This window comes from Simochromis diagramma, unplaced genomic scaffold (genome assembly GCF_900408965.1).
Source record: "Simochromis diagramma unplaced genomic scaffold, fSimDia1.1 OVJJ01000453.1, whole genome shotgun sequence".
In the NCBI taxonomy this organism is placed as follows: Eukaryota; Metazoa; Chordata; class Actinopteri; order Cichliformes; family Cichlidae; genus Simochromis; species Simochromis diagramma.
Window position 1 is genome coordinate 72,930 of NW_024387471.1, and position 22,236 is coordinate 95,165.

Consider the following 22,236-nt stretch of genomic DNA (forward strand, 5'->3'; position numbering starts at 1 on the left):
GCGTCGCCTGGTCCAGCTTCATCCGAGGCGTCATCCTCGTCTGGTCCGGCCTCTGCCTCTGCTACGCCTGGTCCGGCCTCGGCCTCTGCTTCAGCGTCGCCTAGTCCGGCTTCTGCGTCTGCTTCGCCTGGTCCTGTGGCTGTTATGCCGCCGCCCAGGCCACGTTCTGCACCTCGGAATTACCGGCCACTCTCCGGGCCACCAGCTGGACGTCATCGCCGTCGAGGTCGGCCGCCGGAACTGTTTCTACGCCGCTGCCGTCCGCACGGTCGGACCCCGGAACTGTTTGACCATGAACTCCTGTGCCGTCGGCCTCCGGGCCGGCCCCCTGATCAAATGAACTATGAATTTCTGGACCGTCACCCTCCGGGTCGGCCCCCTGAGGAGTTATGAACTGTTCCCTGCGCTCCTGTGCTTTTGATGGACATTTTGTTTTTGTGGCTTTGTTTCTGTGTTATATATAAGAGACATGTAGGCATTACTAAATTTGTCTCAGTGCTTACTTTAAATATCCATAAAATCATCACATTTTCTGTAAGATTAAGGTCGACTATTGAACAGCGTATATTTTAAAGTAAAGGCTTTAAAGTTAGTACAAACATCACTAATGTCACATGACTTTGCCAACAGGAATGTTTTAATGTTCTTCGTTATTAAACATTTGCACATAAATAAGTGACATAATATTCAGTACTCTTCTGCCGTTTGTGGGGTTTTTTTTTGTTTTTTTTTTTGTTTTTGTTTTTCCCGGCAAAATTATCCACACCCACCGCCACGCTATGCATTCTGGGATATGTTGGGCCACAAAGTCTACACCGCCACATCCTTGAAATGAAGGACGCATTTTAGGGCCGCATTTCGAGCAGCCTTTGAATTGGGACAGCCTTCATCGCGTCGCTGTGACGTAATCAGCCTTAAAATGCGGCCTTTAAGGCTGCAGACCCTGAATTGGGATACAGCCGATTTGTGTTTCCATTCACTCACTGTCAAGGCCTCTGTTATTCCATACCATACTCATCATAGTTTTCAGTTTTTCACAGTTTCATAGTAGTTCATAGCCTGTACTCAGTTTAGTTGTCTTTTTCTGTTTTTCTTCTTAGCGTTTTTGTTTTTTGCCTTCATTCAGCCCTAATAAAGGCTCACTCTGTCTCCTGCAGTGTCTGCTCTTGGGTCCATTTAAAAAATACCTTGGTGCACCACACCGTGGCAAAATTTTTCCTCTGCAGATGATCACTTAGCCTTTTGAAATAAAGGGAAGGTTGGAAATTGTGAATGTACACATAAGTTTTTCTCAAACATTTTGTATTTAATTCAGTGGAATTTAAGTGACAGAGACGGTCCTACTTCACTGTCTGGAGAACAAGTCTGGTACAAACAACATGAATTCAAGTTCAAATGTTGTTTGTACCACACTGCTTTCAGAACTGCACGTGATCATTTGCAGCTAGCGGGTTGTTAATGTTAACTGCAGTAAACTGTACCGCCTAACAATATATTTGCACAATTAAAAGTTTGACAGTTTAACTGTTACTTAGCTTCTATAGATGTATGGATAGGTATCAGTGGATTTATACTGACACTGAAGTAAACAGTGATGTTCCTCAGCAAGTCCTAAGGAAATCTTTTTTTCCTCCAGTTTAAATTTGTGGATAACTGACATGCTGACAATGGAGCTAATCTTCAGGAGGTGATATGTTTCATGAGTTTTAAATTATGTGTATTGTGTTTGTCTTGGTAGACGTTTGTTGACTTTTGGTCCCATTTCGTAGTAACTCAGCCTTACAGATATATTCTTCTCTTCCACCTCCTCAGATAGAAACAGTGGATTATGATCTGATACGTCTGCTCTTCCTTTCTTTCACCCTTTGATTCTATGCCGGTCTTCAGTGTTGATAAATAAATAGTCTGTTCTCAAGTGTATTTGATGTGTTATTGAGTAATGTACATAGTTTTTCTGCCAAATGAATAAACTTTTCACACATGGTGTTTGAAGCTTCTTCACTTGGAACTTTTTGGTTTGATTTGTTTGCTGTGACTGTGCTCATCTCTCTCTCTTTTTCCACAGAGGCGAGACAGTAGGGAGGTGTTGGTGGGATTGTTGTTTCTGGTGTTTCCCTTCATTCCTGCCAGTAACCTGTTCTTTAGGGTTGGATTTGTCGTGGCTGAAAGGGTTCTCTACATGCCGAGGTGAGTGCGTGTCAGACTATTGGCAAGTGATTACTAATTGCACAGCTCTACATCTGATGTTTGTATGCTTTAAAAAAACAATGATATCTTTTTGTGGAGATGGTTTGCCTTGGTCTAATAAATTACCTTTGACACAATGTGATATTCAATAATAATAATAATAACTATTATTATTGTTATTATGATGATTATTATTATTACCTCTTAAGCATTATTTAGCTTTTCAAAAATAAGCCACAAAAAGCTCAATTAGAATTTGTATGTTAGGAAAACAAAAATAATAAATCACAGATTTAAGCTTTAGCCTTAATGTAAACATATTCTAGCATTTCTCATCTTACCTGACAAACCAAGTGCTCTGTCACGGGACCGAGTGGTCTGTACTGAACTGAACTCAGGTGCAGAAACCCAGAACAGAGACGAGACAGCAGGTGGTTCAACAATATTTTATTAGACTTAAGCTCTGTAAATGTGGCAAGGACAAAAGCAATAAAACGTAGAGCTTGGCGCGGCCTGGAAAAAGTGGCTAGGGGAATGCAGAACTAGGGCGAGGAAACGGGGCCTAAGATGCAGACTGGAGCTGGGCAGGAAACAGTCATATTGCAGTAGGGGAGACAGAGTGTTGAGAGGGGGGGTGACGAGAATCCAGGGGAGCTGAATGGCGTGGAAAGGCTGGCCTGAGATCCGGTGTCTTCAGATGGAGTGTGATGGCGGGCAGGCAGGTGAGGCATAGAGTGATTTTCAGAATGATGGTATCCTGAGTCCGAAGGGAGAGCATGAGCCAAGACAAATCCAGGAAATGGGTCGATGACAAACTGGCGTTAAATGAATGTCAGCATGTGGCTTAAATCACTCTGGCTTGATTGCCTGCAATTGGCTCCAGGTGTGCAGGAGCTGGAGGAGGTGGCCCTGTCCAGGGGCGGATCCCAGGTAGGTTCAGGAGCCTCATGGAAATTCCAGCCATGACATGCTCTTTGTCCTTCACCTGTATTCGTCTTTTTCTTCTGGCCTGTTAGTACTTTTTTCAGAAGAACTTTGAGTCCAAATGGTTTTTTAAACTTATATTTGGAAAAAACAAACAAACCAAAAACTACTTTTCAGCTACCCGCTTGTTTTAGCCTCAGCATCGCGTTTTATTTTGCTTTAATTTATTTATTTATAAACCCCCTATTCTGGATTCATCCTTGGACCATGGACAATAATTTAAGTTTCTTCAGTCAAAACTTTCTCCTTTCTTGTCTTAGTGGTGTAGGCTTCTCTCTTACAACGTAATCACAAGTCTCTTCAGTTTACTTCAAGGTAAACTTTTTTCCTTATATAGAGAAATTGGGTTGTGGCTGTATACAGCTAGTATGTACAGGATGGGCCATTTATATGGATACACCGTAACAACATGGGAATGGTTGGTGATATTAAAGTCCTGTTTGTGGCACATTAGTATATGTGAGGGGGCAAACTCCTCAAGATGGGTGGTGACCATGGTGGCCATTTAGAAGTCGGCCATCTTGGATACAACTTTTGTTTTTTCAATAGGAAGAGGGCCATGTGACACATCAAACTTATTGGTAATGTCACAAGAAAAACAATGGTGTGCTTGGTTTCAACGTAACTTTTCTGTTCTTCACAAACCTCCCACTGCTTCCTTCCTCTTCTCTTTCTTCCTCCTTCACTGTCTGTCCTCTCGCAGCATGGGTTACTGTATCCTGGTGGCTCATGGACTTGGTCGTCTGTGTTCGTCGGTTGGCCGTTGGGGCACCGCAGTTCTCAGTGTGTCCATGCTGCTACTGGTCCTGCTGTTCTCATGGAAGACTGTCCATCAGAACAATGTGTGGCTCTCCAGGGAGGCCCTGTTCCTGTAAGAGTTCCTGTGTACTTTAGTCACAGTTATCAGCTCACACTGAAGTTTTAGATCAGCAGAGAGATCTACTCCATCAAAAGAGTGCAATCTGAAAATATAACGGATGACATGCTAAGAAATCTAAGAAAACAGACTCCATGACTCCAGCTCTGCTGCAAGGTGAAACTATTCGTATAGTTGTAGTTGAAAATTCTAACATTACTAGTTTGTGTTTAACATTTTGAGTGAAAAGCTGAATATCTGCTTTATGTTTTAGAGCAGGGGTGGGGGGGACATCACCCTGGGTCACCACACCTGAATCACATGATTAGTTCATTACCAGGCCTCTGGAGAACTTCAAGACATGGCTGTATCTCAATTCAGGGTCTGCAGCCTTAACGGTCCACAAGGGCCGCGCACTCAAAGACTGCTGAGGTCGGAAGTGCGAGGCTTGTGAAATGGGACGGTCTAACCTTCCCCGCACTGCTCAGGTTGCCTAGCAACTATGACACTAACAGCTGGAAACGTTTCAAACAGCTTTGTTTGACAGAAATGAAGGAGAAAATATTTATTCATTTGTTTGTTTGCTTCTACATGAGCTTTGTGTGATTAGTTGAGGCTGAGACTACAGGACTGTAAAACATGATTGTTGGGCTTCATTTCTGTACTGAACAGTCATTTAAGATTAGCTAGTAAATAACAATTAGCTCATGTTGTTCATGAGATTAAAGTTATCTCACTGTGGTAATGTAAATATAATATGGCCAATATTAAAGTTATTATATTAATCATTATGATTTATTACAGCAGTGAGTTTGAACTCTGTGTCAAATACTGAGCTGCAGCAAATATTCAAGTTATTTAAATTTCCTATCACCTTAAATCTTCACTCAAAGATATGTTGGCATTACTAAATTTGGCTCAGTGCTTACATATAAACTTGTTGCTGCCTTTCATAGTGTGTAACTTGAAGGCCCTGAGTACTTTCTCCCACACTGAAAACACTGGGATGATAACATTATTTGAACATTACCTAATAAGACTGATTCAGAACAGACAGTTAGTGATTTTAAACTTTCCTAGCAGTGCTTCACAAACAGGGAACAGTCTGTCTATTCTCTCCATCTGTCAGCTGCTGCTGGCTCTTCCTCCTCCTCTTCCTCACACACTGCTGAGTTTGTCCTGGTGGATCATCAGGGGTGCAAAGCCTCACAGATGATGTGCAGCAGTGGGTCCCTCAGTCTGTCCTCACTCTGGACACTTGCAGTTGTCACACATGGAAATCAAATGTGTGATAAGCTGCAGGATTCAAACACAAGTGTAACTTATAAACACATGTTCATACTTTTATTCCACAATCAGAGAGAAAGAAACAGAGAGAGAGTGCAGGACAGACAGACAGGTGACAGTCTCAGGTGTACACACTGCTACAAACAGGAGGATTTAGTGTTTGTGTTATTACGAGTGTAAACAAGAAGAGTTCCAGATGGTACAGTGGACACATGTGTGACTGCTGTGATTAAAGCATCTTTCTTTCAGCTTAACGAGTGAACCGTCAGCTCGTTCAAACACACGTTAAAGTCCATTTGGCTCGACACCACCGAACAGAGGCAGCAACATAGCTAACATTAACAGTGCAGTGAATCCTGCTTGTGCCGTGATATTCAGGACTGCAAACCGAGCAGCATCACTGACTTTCAGCTTGTTGTGTTTGTGGATATATGACTGACTTTAATTATCCATAAAATCATCACATTCTCTGTAAGATTAAGGTCGACTATTGAACGGCGTATATTTTAAAGTAAAGGCTTTAAAACCAAGTTAGTACAAACATCTCTAATGTCACATAACTTTGCCGACATGTGGCCAACAGTAATAATAATAATAATAATAATGGATTGGATTTATATAGCGCTTTTCAAGGCACCCAAAGCGCTTTACAATGCCACTATTCATTCACTCTCACATTCATACACTGGTGGAGGCAAGCTACAGTTGTAGCCACAGCTGCCCTGGGGCAGGCTGACAGAAGCGAGGCTGCCATATCGCACCATCGGCCCCTCTGGCCAACACCAGTAGGCAAGTAGGGTAAAGTGTCTTGCCCAAGGACACAACGACCAGGACAGAGAGCCCGGGGATCGAACCGGCGACCTTCCGGTTACAGATGCGATTCCATGTTTAATCCATGTTTACCTTTCCAGGTAATGTTTAATGTTCTTCGTTATTAAACATTTGCACATAAATAAGTGACATCATATTCAGTACTTACTTTTAAAAGTTTACTCTTCGGCTGCTCCGCTTCAGCTGTCCGCCGTTTTTTTTCGGCAAAATTATCCACACCCACCGCCGCGCTATGAAGTCTGGGATATGTTGGGCCATGGAGGATACACCGACCCATCCTTCAAATCCGGGGAAATGAAGGACGCATTTGAGGGCCGCATTTCGTGCAGCCTTTGAATTGGGACAGCCTTCGTCGCGTCGCTGTGACGTGATCGGCCTTAAAATGCGGCCTTTAAGGCTGCAGACCCTGAATTGGGATACAGCCATGTTGAGGTCATTTTTCCGTTTGAATCAACTGTGTTGGATCAAGGACACATCAGCCTGGTGTCCTGCACCAGGAATGAAGGTTACATACACAGGACTAGGCAGGTGGCTCTAATGTTGTATCCAGTCACAATGCATATGCCAAAGATATCAGTATCTCTGAGTTATTTATTTATGACGTTTATTAAATTATAGGACCAGTGAGCTCCTAGAATTTAGCCACTGCTCAGTTACCACAGACTAGTACTGTCACACTCATCAAACCAAATTTGCACATTTGCTCAGTTTGCATAGAACTTTCCTCAAAAAGTGTTTTTTTCCCACATGCTCTTTTTCCTTATTGTAGTTCTGGTATCCAGACGCTGCCTCACAATGCCAAAGTCCACTACAACTATGCCAACTTCCTGAAAGACACCGGTCGGCACCAGGAGGCAATTCACCACTACACCACTGCCCTCAGGTTTTTTTTTATTTTTTTTTTGCACAAAACATACTTTTGCTTCTATGGAAGCAAGCAATGGACATTAGAGGAATACATAAGTACAGTAAAAAACACACAACCCATGCTGGATAAAGTGATACTAATGTGGACAGCTTTCCACTCTGCTGGCTTCACTTTCTAAACCAAGAAGCTTCCCCCATATTTTGTGTCGTCCATGGTCAAAACACACCTGATTTAGCCTCAACATTTTATGTATAAATTTATGACTTTACATGTATACATTTCATGAAATGTATACATGTAAAGATATGAAGCAAATACTTTGTCAATAAAGTATTCTGATTCTGAATAATCGGACACCATCTTATCTTAAAGACCTCATCGTACTGTGACACCCCAACAGACCGCGTTCTTCTTAGCTGGGTTGTTTACTTGTGGGTTATAGGGTATTTAAAAGTAGAATGGGAGGCAGAGCCTTCAGCTGTCAGGTCCCTCTCCTATGGATCCAGCTCCCAGTCCATGATTTGGGAGCCAGACACCGTCTCTACAGAGAGTGCAGAATTATTAGGCAAGTTGTATTTTTGAGGAATAATGTTATTATTGAACAACAACCATGTTCTCAATGAACCCAAAAAACTCATTAATATCAAAGCTGAATGTTTTTGGAAGTAGTTTGTAGTTTGTTTTTAGTTTTAGCTATTTTAGGGGGATATCTGTGTGTGCAGGTGACTATTACTGTGCATGATTATTAGGCAACTTAACAAAAAACAAATATATACCCATTTCAATTATTTATTTTTACCAGTGAAACCAATATAACATCTCCACATTCACAAATATACATTTCTGACATTCAAAAACAAAACAAAAACAAATCAGCGACCAATATAGCCACCTTTCTTTGCAAGGACACTCAAAAGCCTGCCATCCATGGATTCTGTCAGTGTTTTGATCTGTTCACCATCAACATTGCGTGCAGCAGCAACCACAGCCTCCCAGACACTGTTCAGAGAGGTGTACTGTTTTCCCTCCTTGTAAATCTCACATTTGATGATGGACCACAGGTTCTCAATGGGGTTCAGATCAGGTGAACAAGGAGGCCATGTCATTAGTTTTTCTTCTTTTATACCCTTTCTTGCCAGCCACGCTGTGGAGTACTTGGACGCGTGTGATGGAGCATTGTCCTGCATGAAAATCATGTTTTTCTTGAAGGATGCAGACTTCTTCCTGTACCACTGCTTGAAGAAGGTGTCTTCCAGAAACTGGCAGTAGGACTGGGAGTTGAGCTTGACTCCATCCTCAACCCGAAAAGGCCCCACAAGCTCATCTTTGATGATACCAGCCCAAACCAGTACTCCACCTCCACCTTGCTGGCGTCTGAGTCGGACTGGAGCTCTCTGCCCTTTACCAATCCAGCCACGGGCCCATCCATCTGGCCCATCAAGACTCACTCTCATTTCATCAGTCCATAAAACCTTAGAAAAACCAGTCTTGAGATATTTCTTGGCCCAGTCTTGACGTTTCAGCTTGTGTGTCTTGTTCAGTGGTGGTCGTCTTTCAGCCTTTCTTACCTTGGCCATGTCTCTGAGTATTGCACACCTTGTGCTTTTGGGCACTCCAGTGATGTTGCAGCTCTGAAATATGGCCAAACTGGTGGCAAGTGGCATCTTGGCAGCTGCACACTTGACTTTTCTCAGTTCATGGGCAGTTATTTTGCGCCTTGGTTTTTCCACACGCTTCTTGCGACCCTGTTGACTATTTTGAATGAAACGCTTGATTGTTCCATGATCACGCTTCAGAAGCTTTGCAATTTTGAGACTGCTGCATCCCTCTGCAAGATATCGCACTATTTTTGACTTTTCTGAGCCTGTCAAGTCCTTCTTTTGACCCATTTTGCCAAAGGAAAGGAAGTTGCCTAATAATTATGCACACCTGATATAGGGTGTTGATGTCATTAGACCACACCCCTTCTCATTACAGAGATGCACATCACCTAATATGCTTAATTGGTAGTAGGCTTTCGAGCCTATACAGCTTGGAGTAAGACAACATGCATGAAGAGGATGATGTGGACAAAATACTCATTTGCCTAATAATTCTGCACTCCCTGTATTTTCACCATCAAACTTAAAACTTTTCTTTTTGACAAAGCATGTAGTTAGGGCTGGTCCTAACTATATGCTGCTTTAGGCTTAGGCTGCTGGGGGCTCCCAATAATGTAATTCTTATTAAATTCAGTTCAATTTTACTTACTGTATTTTCCGCACTATACGGTGCACTTAAAATCCTTTAATTTTCTCAAAAATTGACAGTGTGCCTTATAATCCGGTGAGTAACATTGACATATCAATAACTTCATTTGTATGAAAGTTGCGTCCTTTACTTGAACAAGTATGTAGATGGCAGTCAGAGATATATACGTGTTTAACTTGCTCTGAAGCCACCACTGACGTGTTAAAAATTTGCCTCCTCATAAAAAGCTTCATGAGGGGATGAAACATGGCTTCAGAGCGTGTCATAAGATTCACATATGCGCAAAGTTTCAGGTAGGGCAAGTGTTGTTGACACATAAGACTATTATCAGTTAATTGGAGTGTGCTGTCCAGCATTCTCCAATGCTGATTATACAAAATGTTCTTGATCAATAGCATCCTCCTCTGCTCTCAGGTTATACCCCCGTCATGCCAGCGCCATGAATAATCTTGGCACTTTGACTCGCAGCCCAGAGGAGGCAGAGATGTACTACAGGAAAGCACTGGAAACCAACCCTCAGCACAACCGAGCTCTGTTTAACCTGGGAAACCTCTTTAAGTAAGAGATACACAAACAACAAGGATGAAACGTGACCACCACTCATCACTACTTTCTAATTTTGGTTTGAACGTTGAACTTTTGGGAACTTTTTTGAATTTATTTACTATGCCTTATTGTTCCATCAGCAACATTCAATTCCTGCTTAAAGCTTCTGTTTTCCCTCAGCTCTGAAAAGTTGAGTTCAGTTGAGTTTAGTTTTAAAACTGAACTCAGTCTTGAGTTTCATGGCAAAGGCTGTATGTGGTATTTTTTAGTTTTTTATTCTTAAATATTTTTTAAAGAATTTAATTTCAGAATAAGGCTGCAACATGACAAAATGTGGAACAAGTGAAACGCTTTGAGTAGATTTTGGATCCACTGTATGAAGAGTTGGTTAGCACCAAGATAAGACCTGAATGAGAGTCTGTTAGTGATGGACTGTCGTAAGCATGTAGTGCTTGTTTTATTGGATATGACTGCTGCATTCAACACTGTGCATCATGACCTGCTGATGTCTCGACCAGAGATGGGCAGTAACGCGTTACTTGTAACGCGTTACTGTAATCTGATTACTTTTTTCAAGTAACGAGTAAAGTAAGGGATTACTATTGCAAAATCGGTAATTAGATTACCGTTACTTTCCCGTAGGAACGCTGCGTTACTGCGTTACTAAAACGTGATTTTTTTTTTTTGCAAGAATGTCTCATGACAATGACGTAAGCGAGTGCGCTGTTTGTGACAACAGCTGTGTGCTGTTGTCAGCAATGGATCATATATCGAGTGCGGGAGAGAGTATGAGCGTGCAGCGTTGAAAGCGTGGAAGTACTGACCTTACTTTGAGTTTGATTCCATAAAAAGTGACAAAAACATTAGTGTCCGTTGTGCGTGGGAAGAAAACTTCTTTTCACCGCGAAAAAACCCCTAAACTTCCAAGCAAGCACAGAGTGCGCAACGACGTAATGGGAAATTCACAGAGAAACTCGCGGATTCTTCCACTGACCGCTGCGGCACACCTGCACCAGGGTAAACCTCCGCCTGCCCCACTCCTGCTTTACAGGTGAAAATAGAGCAACAGGACCGCTGAGTCTTTGACTTTATTTATTTTCTGCTGCGTTTTACTTGCATCTATTTGAAAGAGTGAGTGTAAACACAAAAAAAATTATTTTATGTGCTGGAATGTGTAGAAAATAGGTTTAAATGTTAAACTAATTTATTCAAGTCAGAGAATGTTGCATATAATAAAATTTTTGCTTGATGCATAAAGTTAAAAGATTAAAACTGATAAAACAAGATTTAAAAAAAAGAGACTTTTCCATTTGATTACATTTTGTATGATGGATTATGTAGAAAAAGTAGAATTGGGCTGAAAGATCTATCACTTTATCACCTCTTCAGGTTGTAAATCGTGTTTTTAAAAAGTAACTAAGTAACTAAGTAATTAATTACTTTTGAAAATAAGTAATCAGTAAAGTAACGGGATTACTTTTTTGGGGAAGTAATCAGTAATTAGTTACTGATTACTTTTTTCAAGTAACTTGACCAACACTGGTCTCGAGTACAGCATTGTGTAGGATTTTCCATCTTGGCACTTTGGTGAATAAAATCATATCTCTCTAACAGGAGCTTTTCTGTTAAGTTGGGTTCGGCTTCATCCTCTGTGGCCCCTCTGCTATGGGGCGTACCGCAGGGATCTATTCTTGGGCCATTGCTGTTTTCATTGTGTCTCCTGCCACTGGGTGTGATCTGCAACACAACGGGTAAAAGAAAATTTGAGCACATTACTCTGGTTCTGGCCTCTTTACACTGGCTTTGAACTGAATTTAGAATCTAATTTAAAATCCTCTTAGTGGTTTTAAATCCTTAATTGGTCTGGCAGGGTATATTTGCCCTGTGCCCCCCCTTGTTCATGAGCAGGTGTTGCTGTCAGTCCCTAAATCATGGCTGAAACTTAGAGGAGACCAAGCATTCTCTATGGTGGCCCGAAGCTTTGGAACGATCTTCTTCTTCACATCAGGCAGTCTACATCAGTGGTTGTTTTTAAATCCAGCTTCACAGAGTCGTGGCTAACTGCGCTAACTCTGGACTCACACGTAAACATGGATGGTTTTCATCTGATCCGGGCCGACAGAACAGCGGAGAGTGGTAAGAAGAGAGGAGGGGGTCTGGCTGTGTTTGTGAACGATAGATGGTGTAACTCTGGGCATCTATCTATCAAAGAGGCGCTATGCTGTAAGGACATTGAGCTGCTAGCGGTTAGCATGAGACCGTACTATCTGTGTGTAAACCATGAAGGTTTACACATGTCATTGTGATAGCTGTGTATGTCCCGCCCTCTGCTAGCGCTGCAGCAGCCTGCGAGGTCCTGCACACTGTAACCAGCAGACTCCAAACACAGCACCCTCAGGCCCTTTTCCTGATCTCTGGGGACTTTAATCACATCTCCCTGTCCTCCACTCTCCCCACCTTCACCCAGTATGTTACCTGCCACACCAGAGACAATAAAACATTGGACTTATTGTATGCCAACACCAAGGAGGTATACAGCTCATCACCTCTTGCTCCCCTGGGGGGCTCAGATCACAACCTGGTTCATCTCCAGCCTGTGTATAAACCTCTAGTACACAGAGAACCAGTTGTGAAAGGCACAGTTAGGAAATAGTCGGCAGAGACTGAAGAGGCTATGAGGGACTGTTTCCGTTCTACTGTGTGGGACAACCTTTGCAGCCCTTTGGAGGATGACCTCCAGCCATGGATAAATCCTGAAATTAAGGCTCTCCTCAAGAAGCCGCCAACACAGCGCCGGGGGAGCAGTATTCGGTGCATTTGAACCCCTGTGGGTTCATGGGGCAAACACTCTACCTACTGAGCTATCTCCTCCTTGTAGAAACAAAATACTTTGAGCACTCAGAGTTGAAAAACACTATATAATGACGATAACAGAGTATTGCTGTTATTATGATAATGAGGATATAATGATAAAAATGCTGTTAATGGAATTGATGATGATGATAATGATGCTAATGCTGAGTGATGTCTACAGATCTCAGGGGAAGGAGAAAGAAGCTGAGACTCTGCTCAAGGACTCGATTCGCTTTGGTCCACATTTTGCTGATGCTTACTCCAGTTTGGCATCACTCTATGCTGAACAGGTAACTCAAACCACAAACAAAAATGTACATACATTGTAATGTATCACATTCTATTACTGTGCCTGAAAGGCTGTTGTAACTCTTTTTAATCCTTTCTGATTGTTCTTTGTTCTCCCACAGAAACGCTTTTCTGAAGCCAATGAAGTTTATTTAAAAGGTATAGAGAACTGTCCCGACAGCTCCGACCTGCATAACAACTACGGCGTGTTTCTGGTGGATACGGGTGAGTTGAACCTTCCAGTTTTCCAAACGCAGGCTTACTTTAACTAAAAGATTCAAACACTGACCATATATAAGCCTGTTTTAAAGGACTTCATTTTTCTTCCTTTCAGAATTTTAAAAATGAACCCGCAGCCAGAGAACTGAGCCTTAATATAATAATCTATACTGTATCAAAATTTGAGTGGGCTTCTGATTAACACCCCAGAGAAATTCACATTTAGCAACAATTTCAAAAAATGAATGTAAGTATTTGGCCCTTTGGTAATCAAATATTAAACTGGTGGAAGAAAAACGAAAAATACATATAAAAAGCACCTCTATGTCACGGCGGAGCACCCGGGGGTGTTTGAGGTGTGGACCCAAAAGCGGGTTCATACCTCAAAAAATGAAGTGTAACATAAGGCAAACCGTTTATTTAGGGTGATAACAAAAACAAAGGCAAAGGCGAACTGAGGCAAAGAATAATAAACCTAAACTGGGAACAGCTAGAACAAGACAAGAAAACTGTGACATGAACCTGAACAGAAGCATGAAAAACGCAGACTTGACAAAACATGAAAAATCCATAGACATGAGGCGAGCAGACGACCTGACACTTAACAGAGGGACGCAGAGGACTTAGATACAAGAGTAACGACTAATCTGACTGAGCTGGAGCTGTTTTGCAAAGAAGAATGGGCAAGGATTTCAGTCTGTAGATGTGCAAAGCTGGTAGAGACAGACCCTAAAAGACTGGCAGCTGTAACTGCAGCAAAAGGTGGTTCTACGACTCAGGGGGCTGAATAATTACACACACCCCACTTTGCAGTTATTTATTTGTAAAAAATGTTTGGAATCATGTCTGATTTTCGTTCCACTTCTCACGTGTGCACCACTTTGTGTTGGTCTTTCACCTGGAATTCCAATAAAATTGATTCATGTTTGTGGCTGTAATGTGACAAAATGTGGAAAAGTTCAAGGGGGCCGAATACTTTTCCAAGCCACTGTAACTTAAAGTAAAACAAACTACTCAGAGGACGGGAAGACTAGTAAATAAGGAGACACAGAAGAAACATAAACTAGGCAAAAACCCAATGAAGACAAACTAATTATGATATTAGAACTTAACATTATATCAATATATAATAAGCAATAAAAATACAAAAAAACTCAAAAATGCTGGGTCACGGACCGAGCCCCTTGACACTCTGGGTCCACTCAGTGGAAGAATTGTATGAGATTATCTCTCCAAAATAAAAGTTTGTGCTAAAAAACAGACCCGAGTCTGTCAAATGCTAGGGACAATGTGGTAACATAATGGCTGAGCATTACCATATATTATACCACATATTTTGCATATGTATTAACAGAAAGAGAACAGAATGGAAATAAAAGAGGGACTGAGAAAGAAAAACATGGACAGAGAGCTACTTGTACTGGTCAATATTTTGACTGTTTTGCCCTTTTTCACAAAGTATATGCTTATAGACTGCTCAAAAAACATTGTTTGATGGACGTCTCAATGCATTCTCAATCAGGTAAGTAAATCTCCAAAGGTTGATTCTGTTCATCTGGACATTTTCAGTGGGAGAAATGTTTCATCACTCATCCAAGTGGCTTCTTCAGTCTCAGCTGACTGAAGTTTTCCCCAATCTTATAAACAGTACAGCACAATGACTGAAACCAGCCCACTAAAGGAACAATGAGCTTGGAGGTGCTAGTTTCAGTCATTATGCAAATGTACTGTACCACTGAAAACGCTACGACCAGATGAACAGAATCAACTTTTGGAGATTGTTCGATGGAAATAAAAAAATTATCAACCTACAGAGGGTTAAATTCAAAAGACACCCTACATCAAAGTCCATTTTACAGAAATGTCATTGCAGCAACTGAAATTGTATACGGTAGTTTGCGGCTGCTGATGGGGTTGCAAATTAATACAATGCCAATGTTCTTCACTGATAGGAAGTGACACACCAGCGTGCTCTTTAATTCACTCCTCCCCATAACACTTCTTTCCTTTCCTCCCTCTTTTCATTCATTCTTACACTTTCGTTTCCCCCAGGAGAAGGACAGCGGGCAGCTGCTCACTACCAGCAAGCTGTGCGACTCAAACCGGCACATTATGTAGCCATGGTAAACCTGGGCCGCCTGCTCCGATCGTCCAATGAGAATAAAGAAGCTGAGTCTTGGTACAAAAGGTGAGCAAAATAGTTTTTCTAAGAAGAACAAAAGTATCTGTCAGCAAAAGTACCTATCAGTGCTGCCGTGTGGCTAAAAATGAGTTTCACATACATGTTCAGAACATTCAGAATTGACAGGGATCCAAAAATAATAGAATCCTCAGTGCACGACAGGAATACACTCGACAGAGCCTTACAAAACTCTGTTGTTCAGCTCCTGTCAGAAAAACTCTCTCATATGGTTAGACACTCAGAGTGGCGAGTTTAACACATTTCTTCTCGTGAAAAGGAGCAAAAGTCTTTGCCAGTGCTCGTCAGGGCGATCCTGTCGAGCCTTTTTATTGTCATGGTGTGCTGTGGCAGGCACGATGTAGGACCCAAACGCAGGCCCCGGAGACAGAATGATAAACTAAAAGAGGCATCTTTATTGCACTGTAGCAAAAAGGATAATAGAAGCAAAAATCCAATCCGGACTAGACCCTGAACAAAGCGAACACGGAGCACAGGGACAGGAGTAACAAACTGCAAGATGAAACACGACTGACTAGGGAACAAGAAAATAAACATGACAGAACTAAACCTACACTAAACATGAGGGGCACAGGAACCAAAACCTAAGAACTAGAGATCATCTAGAAATACAAAACAGAAACCAAAACACTAGCAGTCATAAGCCACGATGAAAATCGAAGATCACTAATAGTACGAAATTCAAAACACTGTCACCGACCCAGGACCGTGACATTTATACATTTCTCTAATCTTGTTCTGGGAAAAGAAATGTGTCAAAAGAAATCAGTTTACTTACACATCGTGCTAGAATACTTGTAACCAATCCCCTGCTCTCTCTGTCCTGGTCGTTGTGTCCTTGGGTAAGACTCTTCACCTACCGCCTACTGGTGATGGCCAGAGGGGCCGATGGCGCGATATGGCAGCCTCGCTTCTGTCAGTCTGCCCCAGGGCAGCTGTGGCTACAACTGTAGCTGCCTCCACCAATATTGCTCTGTATCTATAAATTCCAGGTCATACAAATGAATGATGAAGAGTCATCGAAGCACGTTTCTTTTTCCAAAATGCTTTTCCTGAAGTTGTTGAGTGTTGTTTCATGCCGATATCCAGTCCCCCTTTGCTATGTAACATATCACCTGTGAGGGCAGCTGTTTTTGGATCAGTATCTGTCGAGGTTTGTGCTGTGGCAGGCCAAAATGCAGGACTTGTACGTGTAAAGGTAAACTCAAAGCAGAAGTTTTATTTGCTGAGAAAAACTCTCACACTGAATACTAGAAACTCAAACCAGAAAAGTTACCAGGGACACTGAAATCACCAAATAGAATCCAAACACAAACTTTTGGGTGTTCTAGATGTTTCCTAGATGACATCTTGGCTCACTGTGTAGACTGGGCCATCAAACTCATTTCGCGGGCCACATACAGCCCACTTTCACCTTAACTGGGACAGACCAGTGAAATTCCCCTTTCTGTAGAGAATATGTCTGTGAAGGTTCTCAGTCATCCAGGAGCTTAGAAAGAAAAGCATCTGGACTACTTTAAGTTTCATTTCAAGGAGCTTCTTCAGCTCTGAGAGCAACTGGTGAACAGTTCCAGATTTTAAGCCCTATGGGTGTGTGTCCCTAAGAGGGGCCTGGACGCCCTATTGGTCCTCTACCTAATCAGATGAGGTAAGGTGTGAAAACGATTGCATAAACTATGGATTTACATCACCCTCCCAGTCATTTTCCTGCTGCTGGCCTCCCCCTCCCAAACAGCAGTTTGAGTAACAGGTTAGAGGTTTTTTTTTCTTGTGCACGGCATCAGTCAGTGTCTGTGGAAAATGGATGGGACAGATGATAAAATCCAGCTCGAATGACGAAGCAGGAAGAAATTTCTTCGAAAGTGGGACACTTGGAGCGTCAGGTTTAATGCCTTTGTTCTCTTTCAAAGGAAGAAACGACAACATAGTTAAAGTCTATGTGTGAGTGCACTTCAGGGCGATCCTGCTGAGCCTTTTTATGCGTCTCTCTGTTCATACACTTGTTCTGGGAAAAGATATGTGTCAAAAGAAATCAGTTTAGTTACACTGCGTGCTGGAATACCAGACAGCAGAGAGAGACATAGCATGGAGTGAAGCACAGACAGAGAGAGACTCCTCTTTCTGCGGGTTGTTCTTGTGGTCTGAACTAGGACTGGGCATTATGGCCCAAAATTCATATCTCGATATTCTTTAGCTGGATGGTGATATACGATATATATCTCGATATTTTTTTAAAGCCATAAAGTAAGAACAAAAAGAGAGTTCTTCGCCAAAGCTGTGTCCCAGATCTCACACAGGCACTTTTATTAACATACAGCGCAGATGTACAAGAAAAAATTACTCAGAAATAAATTATCAGCATTTATTAAATAATAATGCTCCATAAATAAAATAAAACAATGTTGTTTTTGTCCATAACAAAAAGCTCACAATTGTGCAGTCAAAATGTAAACTAACAGACGCTGAGCATAGGGCTGCTCGATATAACGATATATATATCGGATGACGATATAAAAACGTCTATCGTTTCATTTTACGCTGTCGTTTGTTTCGTGGTGTCGTAAAATAAACTGTTTACGGGAATATTTTTTTATCGTTTTGATGGTCACTGTAGTGGCTTTATTAATTTGTTAAAGTTCTCTTTCTCTTATATGTAATATAACCACACTACGGACGGACAAGCGCCTGTTTTTATGTGTTGCCGTTAGCAACAACGACAGTAAAACAATGGCATGGCTCCGCCGTCTGCTTGTTTGTTTTGCATATTAACCTTTCACAATAAAGCTGAAGATCCTGTTGAGACTTTTTAAAATAAACTGAATCACGTGAAAGATGCAGAGTATTTACGGATGAGAAGCCAAAAAGAGTCGCCAGGTGCTAAAAATAAAAATGGACGAAAGAGAGGCAAACTTGCAGCTCCACAAGTATAATTATAACGTAACATAGACTATATCGATATAAACGATATTGTCACATCTCACATCTCATATCGATATATTTAAAAACTCGATATATCGCCCAGTCCTAGTCTGAACCCAGAAATTAAATTGATATTGGCAATCAAATTACTGAAACACTTTTAAGCACGATTGCTCAGTTGTTATCACTTTGCTTTGAGGCACCTGCTGTTGTTGTGTTTTGTCATTGTATGAATAAAATTGAAATTGAATTGAATTTTGCTTCATGCAAGGATTTCTTTGAGGAACTTTGAGTCCTTAACCGAGGCATAGACCTATAACTGGAATTAAACACTGGAGGTTCCCACTGGTCCTAATATTTAGGATGGGTTAAGAGAATAATCTTCTTCTGGGGATCAAAAAGCTGGCGTCTTTCTGGGACCCTTTAAAGTTGTGACATTCAGATGAAGTACTCCAGGGTTTACAACAAGTTTGTATATATAGTGGGTCATGTACAGGTCCGAGTCCCCTGCACAGAAACCCTGATATCCATCCAACCATTAGTTTTTGCATAATAAAAAAGGTTAAAATGCATAGAATAAAGTGCTTTCTTGAATTATGTGTGAATGGGTAAATGAGGTTTAATACAGTTGTTTTCAGATGCCAGTCTGTCTACCATTGAGTCTCTAATCCCCTCCATTGAAAACCATGACCTTTGACCTTTGTATGAAGGGCACTGCAGGTGACAAGGAAGGTGGACATTCTGACACCACTTGGAGCATTATACTACAACACAGGTCGCTACGAGGAGGCTTTGCAGGTGTACAGAGAAGCTGTGGCCCTGCAACCGGAGAGCACCGACATCTGGCTGGCTCTCGTGAGTAGGCATACATACTTAGACTTACTAAGAATAGCATTTAGTTTCTTGTGCGTTAGTTGGAAAGGAGACCACGTGCTAACCATAACTTGTTTCACACAAAAACTCTCTATGTATGTTTCAGGCTCAGGTTTTAGCAATGGCTGGTCGTACCAAAGAGGCAGAGAAGATGATGCTCGATGTCATATCCAGAAAAGGCAACTGCATAGAATGTTACCGCCTCCTGTCTGCAATCTACAGCAAGCGTGGCAACTACACAGAGGTAGGTATCGCGTCTGCTTTACATAAGAGCAACTGCTAATGATCTTTCTGAATCTGTTGTGTTAGCACCAGCAGCTTGTACGGCCGTCAGTGTTTTGTTAATATATGACCCAGTTTGACAGAAGAGATGGTAAATGGACTGGTAGTTATATGGTGCCTTTCTACTCCAACTGAGCACTCAAAGCACTTTTTAGTACAAGCTGCAATCACTCTCAAAAATATTCATACAAGTGTCATCAGGACACTTGTATCCACTGACACTCCGATGCATTGGTATCTTTTTTTTTTTTTTTTGCCTGTCCCATTTGGTTCTTTAGCCGTCAGAATTGTTGTCTGAAGACCAACAAGGATACCCAATGGATTTATTTTGCCAAATGGATCATCGTGGCATTGCCGTATTGGTCCATTTGATCGACCTTTGTTTTTATTATTTATTTTATTTTATTTTCAATTGTTACAGACGGGACAGACATGAGTCAGGGATAGGAAAGGGAGAAAGAAAGAGGAAGGAAAAGAAAAACAGAAGGGGAGAGGGACAGTGAGAAAGGGGGGGAGAAAAAATAAAATCTCCTGGATTACCTGTTGAGAGAAGAAGAATAGAAAACAAGCAAAAAAAACCAAAGCAACATACTAAACACAACACCATCGCATTAATCTAGCTAAGTGTAAACAGCAGTAAATACTAAATATTCAATGTTGTTGTGCAGCATGCAGGACAGACAGCGCACAATGTGCTTTGAAGTAGCAGCCAAGAAAGGTGTAATTTAAGTCTACGAGCAGTGAACACCCGTGTGCACACCTATGTGGATCAGCGCGCTTGTATTCAAATGGTTTCCACATGTAATGGTCTGCAAGAGGATGTAGAGAGCCATAGCCCCGTCCCCCAGGGCATGAAGCAGGCATGGAGGAGATCCAGGCCCCAGACATCCAGAGGCCCCAGAGTGCGAGAGCCCAAGGAGAACCACCGGAGGGGCATCCGTGCCACCCTCATGGGAAGGGCTGAGGATCCCCAGACGAGGCGTCACCCAGTAGCCACCGAGCAGAAGCTAGAGGGGGCTGCACCGGCGTGCCCGCCGGCTCTGCCGGCAGCCAGCTGTGCCAGAGTGAACCAAGCCGCAGGCCCAGAGGCCGGAGGCCCGAGGGCCCCCCGCACCCCGGAGGAGGCCTGACCGAGCAACAGGCGCCAGGCCCCGCCAGGTAGCCACCGGGAGTGAGCCGGTACATACCTGAGTGCCCAGCCCCGGATACCAAGAACCACCAATGCACCGACCCCTGAGGGCATCAGTTACCGGCAGGGAGTGTGGTGAGGGGAGATAGGCCTTGGAGGGCCTGGGAGTTCCCAGAGAGGTGGAGTCTAAGACCCGACCTGACATATAGACACAGACAAACAGGCACACACAGACACAAACATGCATTCCCACCCTCATGCACACATATACAAACACTCAGCACTCACCCAACGTAAGGATTGGACATGTACACACAATCACACTCCCCAAACATGCTCTATACCCCGGGTCCAGGTACCCTCGCCCCCAGAGGGGGAGACAGAACCCAGACCCAAGAGATGTTACCCTTCCCCCCGGGGTGGAGGCAAGCAGACCGTCCCAGGCTCCGCAGCAGCAGGGAGGCCAATCGGACAGCCAACATCTCCTCCCAGCCCCCCCGCCCCGATGGCTAGCAGAGAACGGGGGTGTGTGAAGACCCCATACCTCCCTCCTCCCGCTCATGTGCAGTGTTGCTGCGTGTTGTTCTAAAGTGCATTTAAAACAAGGGAGAGCATGGTGCTGCTGCCAGAGAGCAGCAGGTGTTAGCGCGGCCCCTCCCGAGAACCCTCAATGTCTACATGGATTTAAAATTGAGAGGTGGGCACCAGCGCCAGAGGTAGGTTTGAGTACACAGACCGTCCACTGGACGCCGTTAACGTGCCCACCCTCAAGGCCCTATATATATGTGTGTCTGTTATGAGAGTGTAAGTAATGTGGATGTCTAAGTTGTGAGATAAAATTGAGGCACAGGTGGCCAGAAGGGGACAGAGGGGGGGGGAATGTCTCCCCTGCACCCTGGTGACACACCCGCACCCCAAGGCCCTACCTGTGTGGGTGAGTGTGGTGGAGCGGGAAGAGGGAGGTAGCCGGGGATGGGGAGGAAAAGGAGGGAGGGGAGGATGCCCCTCCCTAGGGCCAGCTCCCCCGCTGGCCCCAGTAGGCACCCCCGTCCTCTGGTGCCCACCAAGGCAAGGGAGCCCAGGTCCATCCAGACCGGGGCCTATGGTAGCACTGCCAAGCCCCACAGGACCCGGGGCAGCCCACCCTACCCCACCGCAGAGGAAACTGTACCCACCCCAACATTCAATCGTCTCCCATACTACACAAGACAACAGACACCCAGGTTAAGTTTATTCTCCACCTTTCCTATGTCTCTCCCCCACCTGCAGAGTGGACTCCTGCAAGGATGCATTGGTATCTTGCCTAAGAATTCTTTGACATGTAGATAGGGTTAGGTATTGTTTAGGTTTTATCCGATACCGGTGCCAAACCGGTACTTTTGAAACTGTGCCGGTGCTTAAACGGTGCTCGAACCGGTGCTTAAAGAATGGAGAACACAAACTTTGTCCAAAAACCTCTCATGTGTAGCTGTTTTTTTGTAAAAAGATAACAATGTTAGCCTTTTCTGCAGCTATAGGGTATATATGGTATCACTCTTGTCTGGAAGCAGTGCTTAAACAATGGAAAAAACACAAACTTTGTCCAAAAACCTCTCATGTTTAGCTGTTTTCCACTTTTTCTTTGGTCATTTTTGGCCAGGGTGAAAGGAGTACCTGCCATCAAA

General features: G+C 43.0%; 1 protein-coding gene across 3 annotated transcripts in view; it reads left to right on the forward strand.

Annotated features, from left to right (window-relative positions):
- tmtc1 (transmembrane O-mannosyltransferase targeting cadherins 1) overlaps positions 1–22,236 on the forward strand; it is a 90,494-nt gene that overhangs the window by 53,894 nt on the left and 14,364 nt on the right. For 2 of the 3 annotated variants that reach the window (XM_040015026.1, XM_040015027.1), the window contains exons 8-16: positions 2,066–2,187; positions 3,875–4,042; positions 6,915–7,028; positions 9,678–9,821; positions 12,844–12,952; positions 13,073–13,175; positions 15,222–15,357; positions 18,999–19,143; positions 19,268–19,405. In XM_040015026.1, coding sequence (XP_039870960.1) covers positions 2,066–2,187; positions 3,875–4,042; positions 6,915–7,028; positions 9,678–9,821; positions 12,844–12,952; positions 13,073–13,175; positions 15,222–15,357; positions 18,999–19,143; positions 19,268–19,405 — 1,179 coding nt within the window. The remainder of the gene's footprint in view (positions 1–2,065; positions 2,188–3,874; positions 4,043–6,914; positions 7,029–9,677; positions 9,822–12,843; positions 12,953–13,072; positions 13,176–15,221; positions 15,358–18,998; positions 19,144–19,267; positions 19,406–22,236) is intronic. The other variant, XM_040015028.1, reaches the window with a different exon arrangement.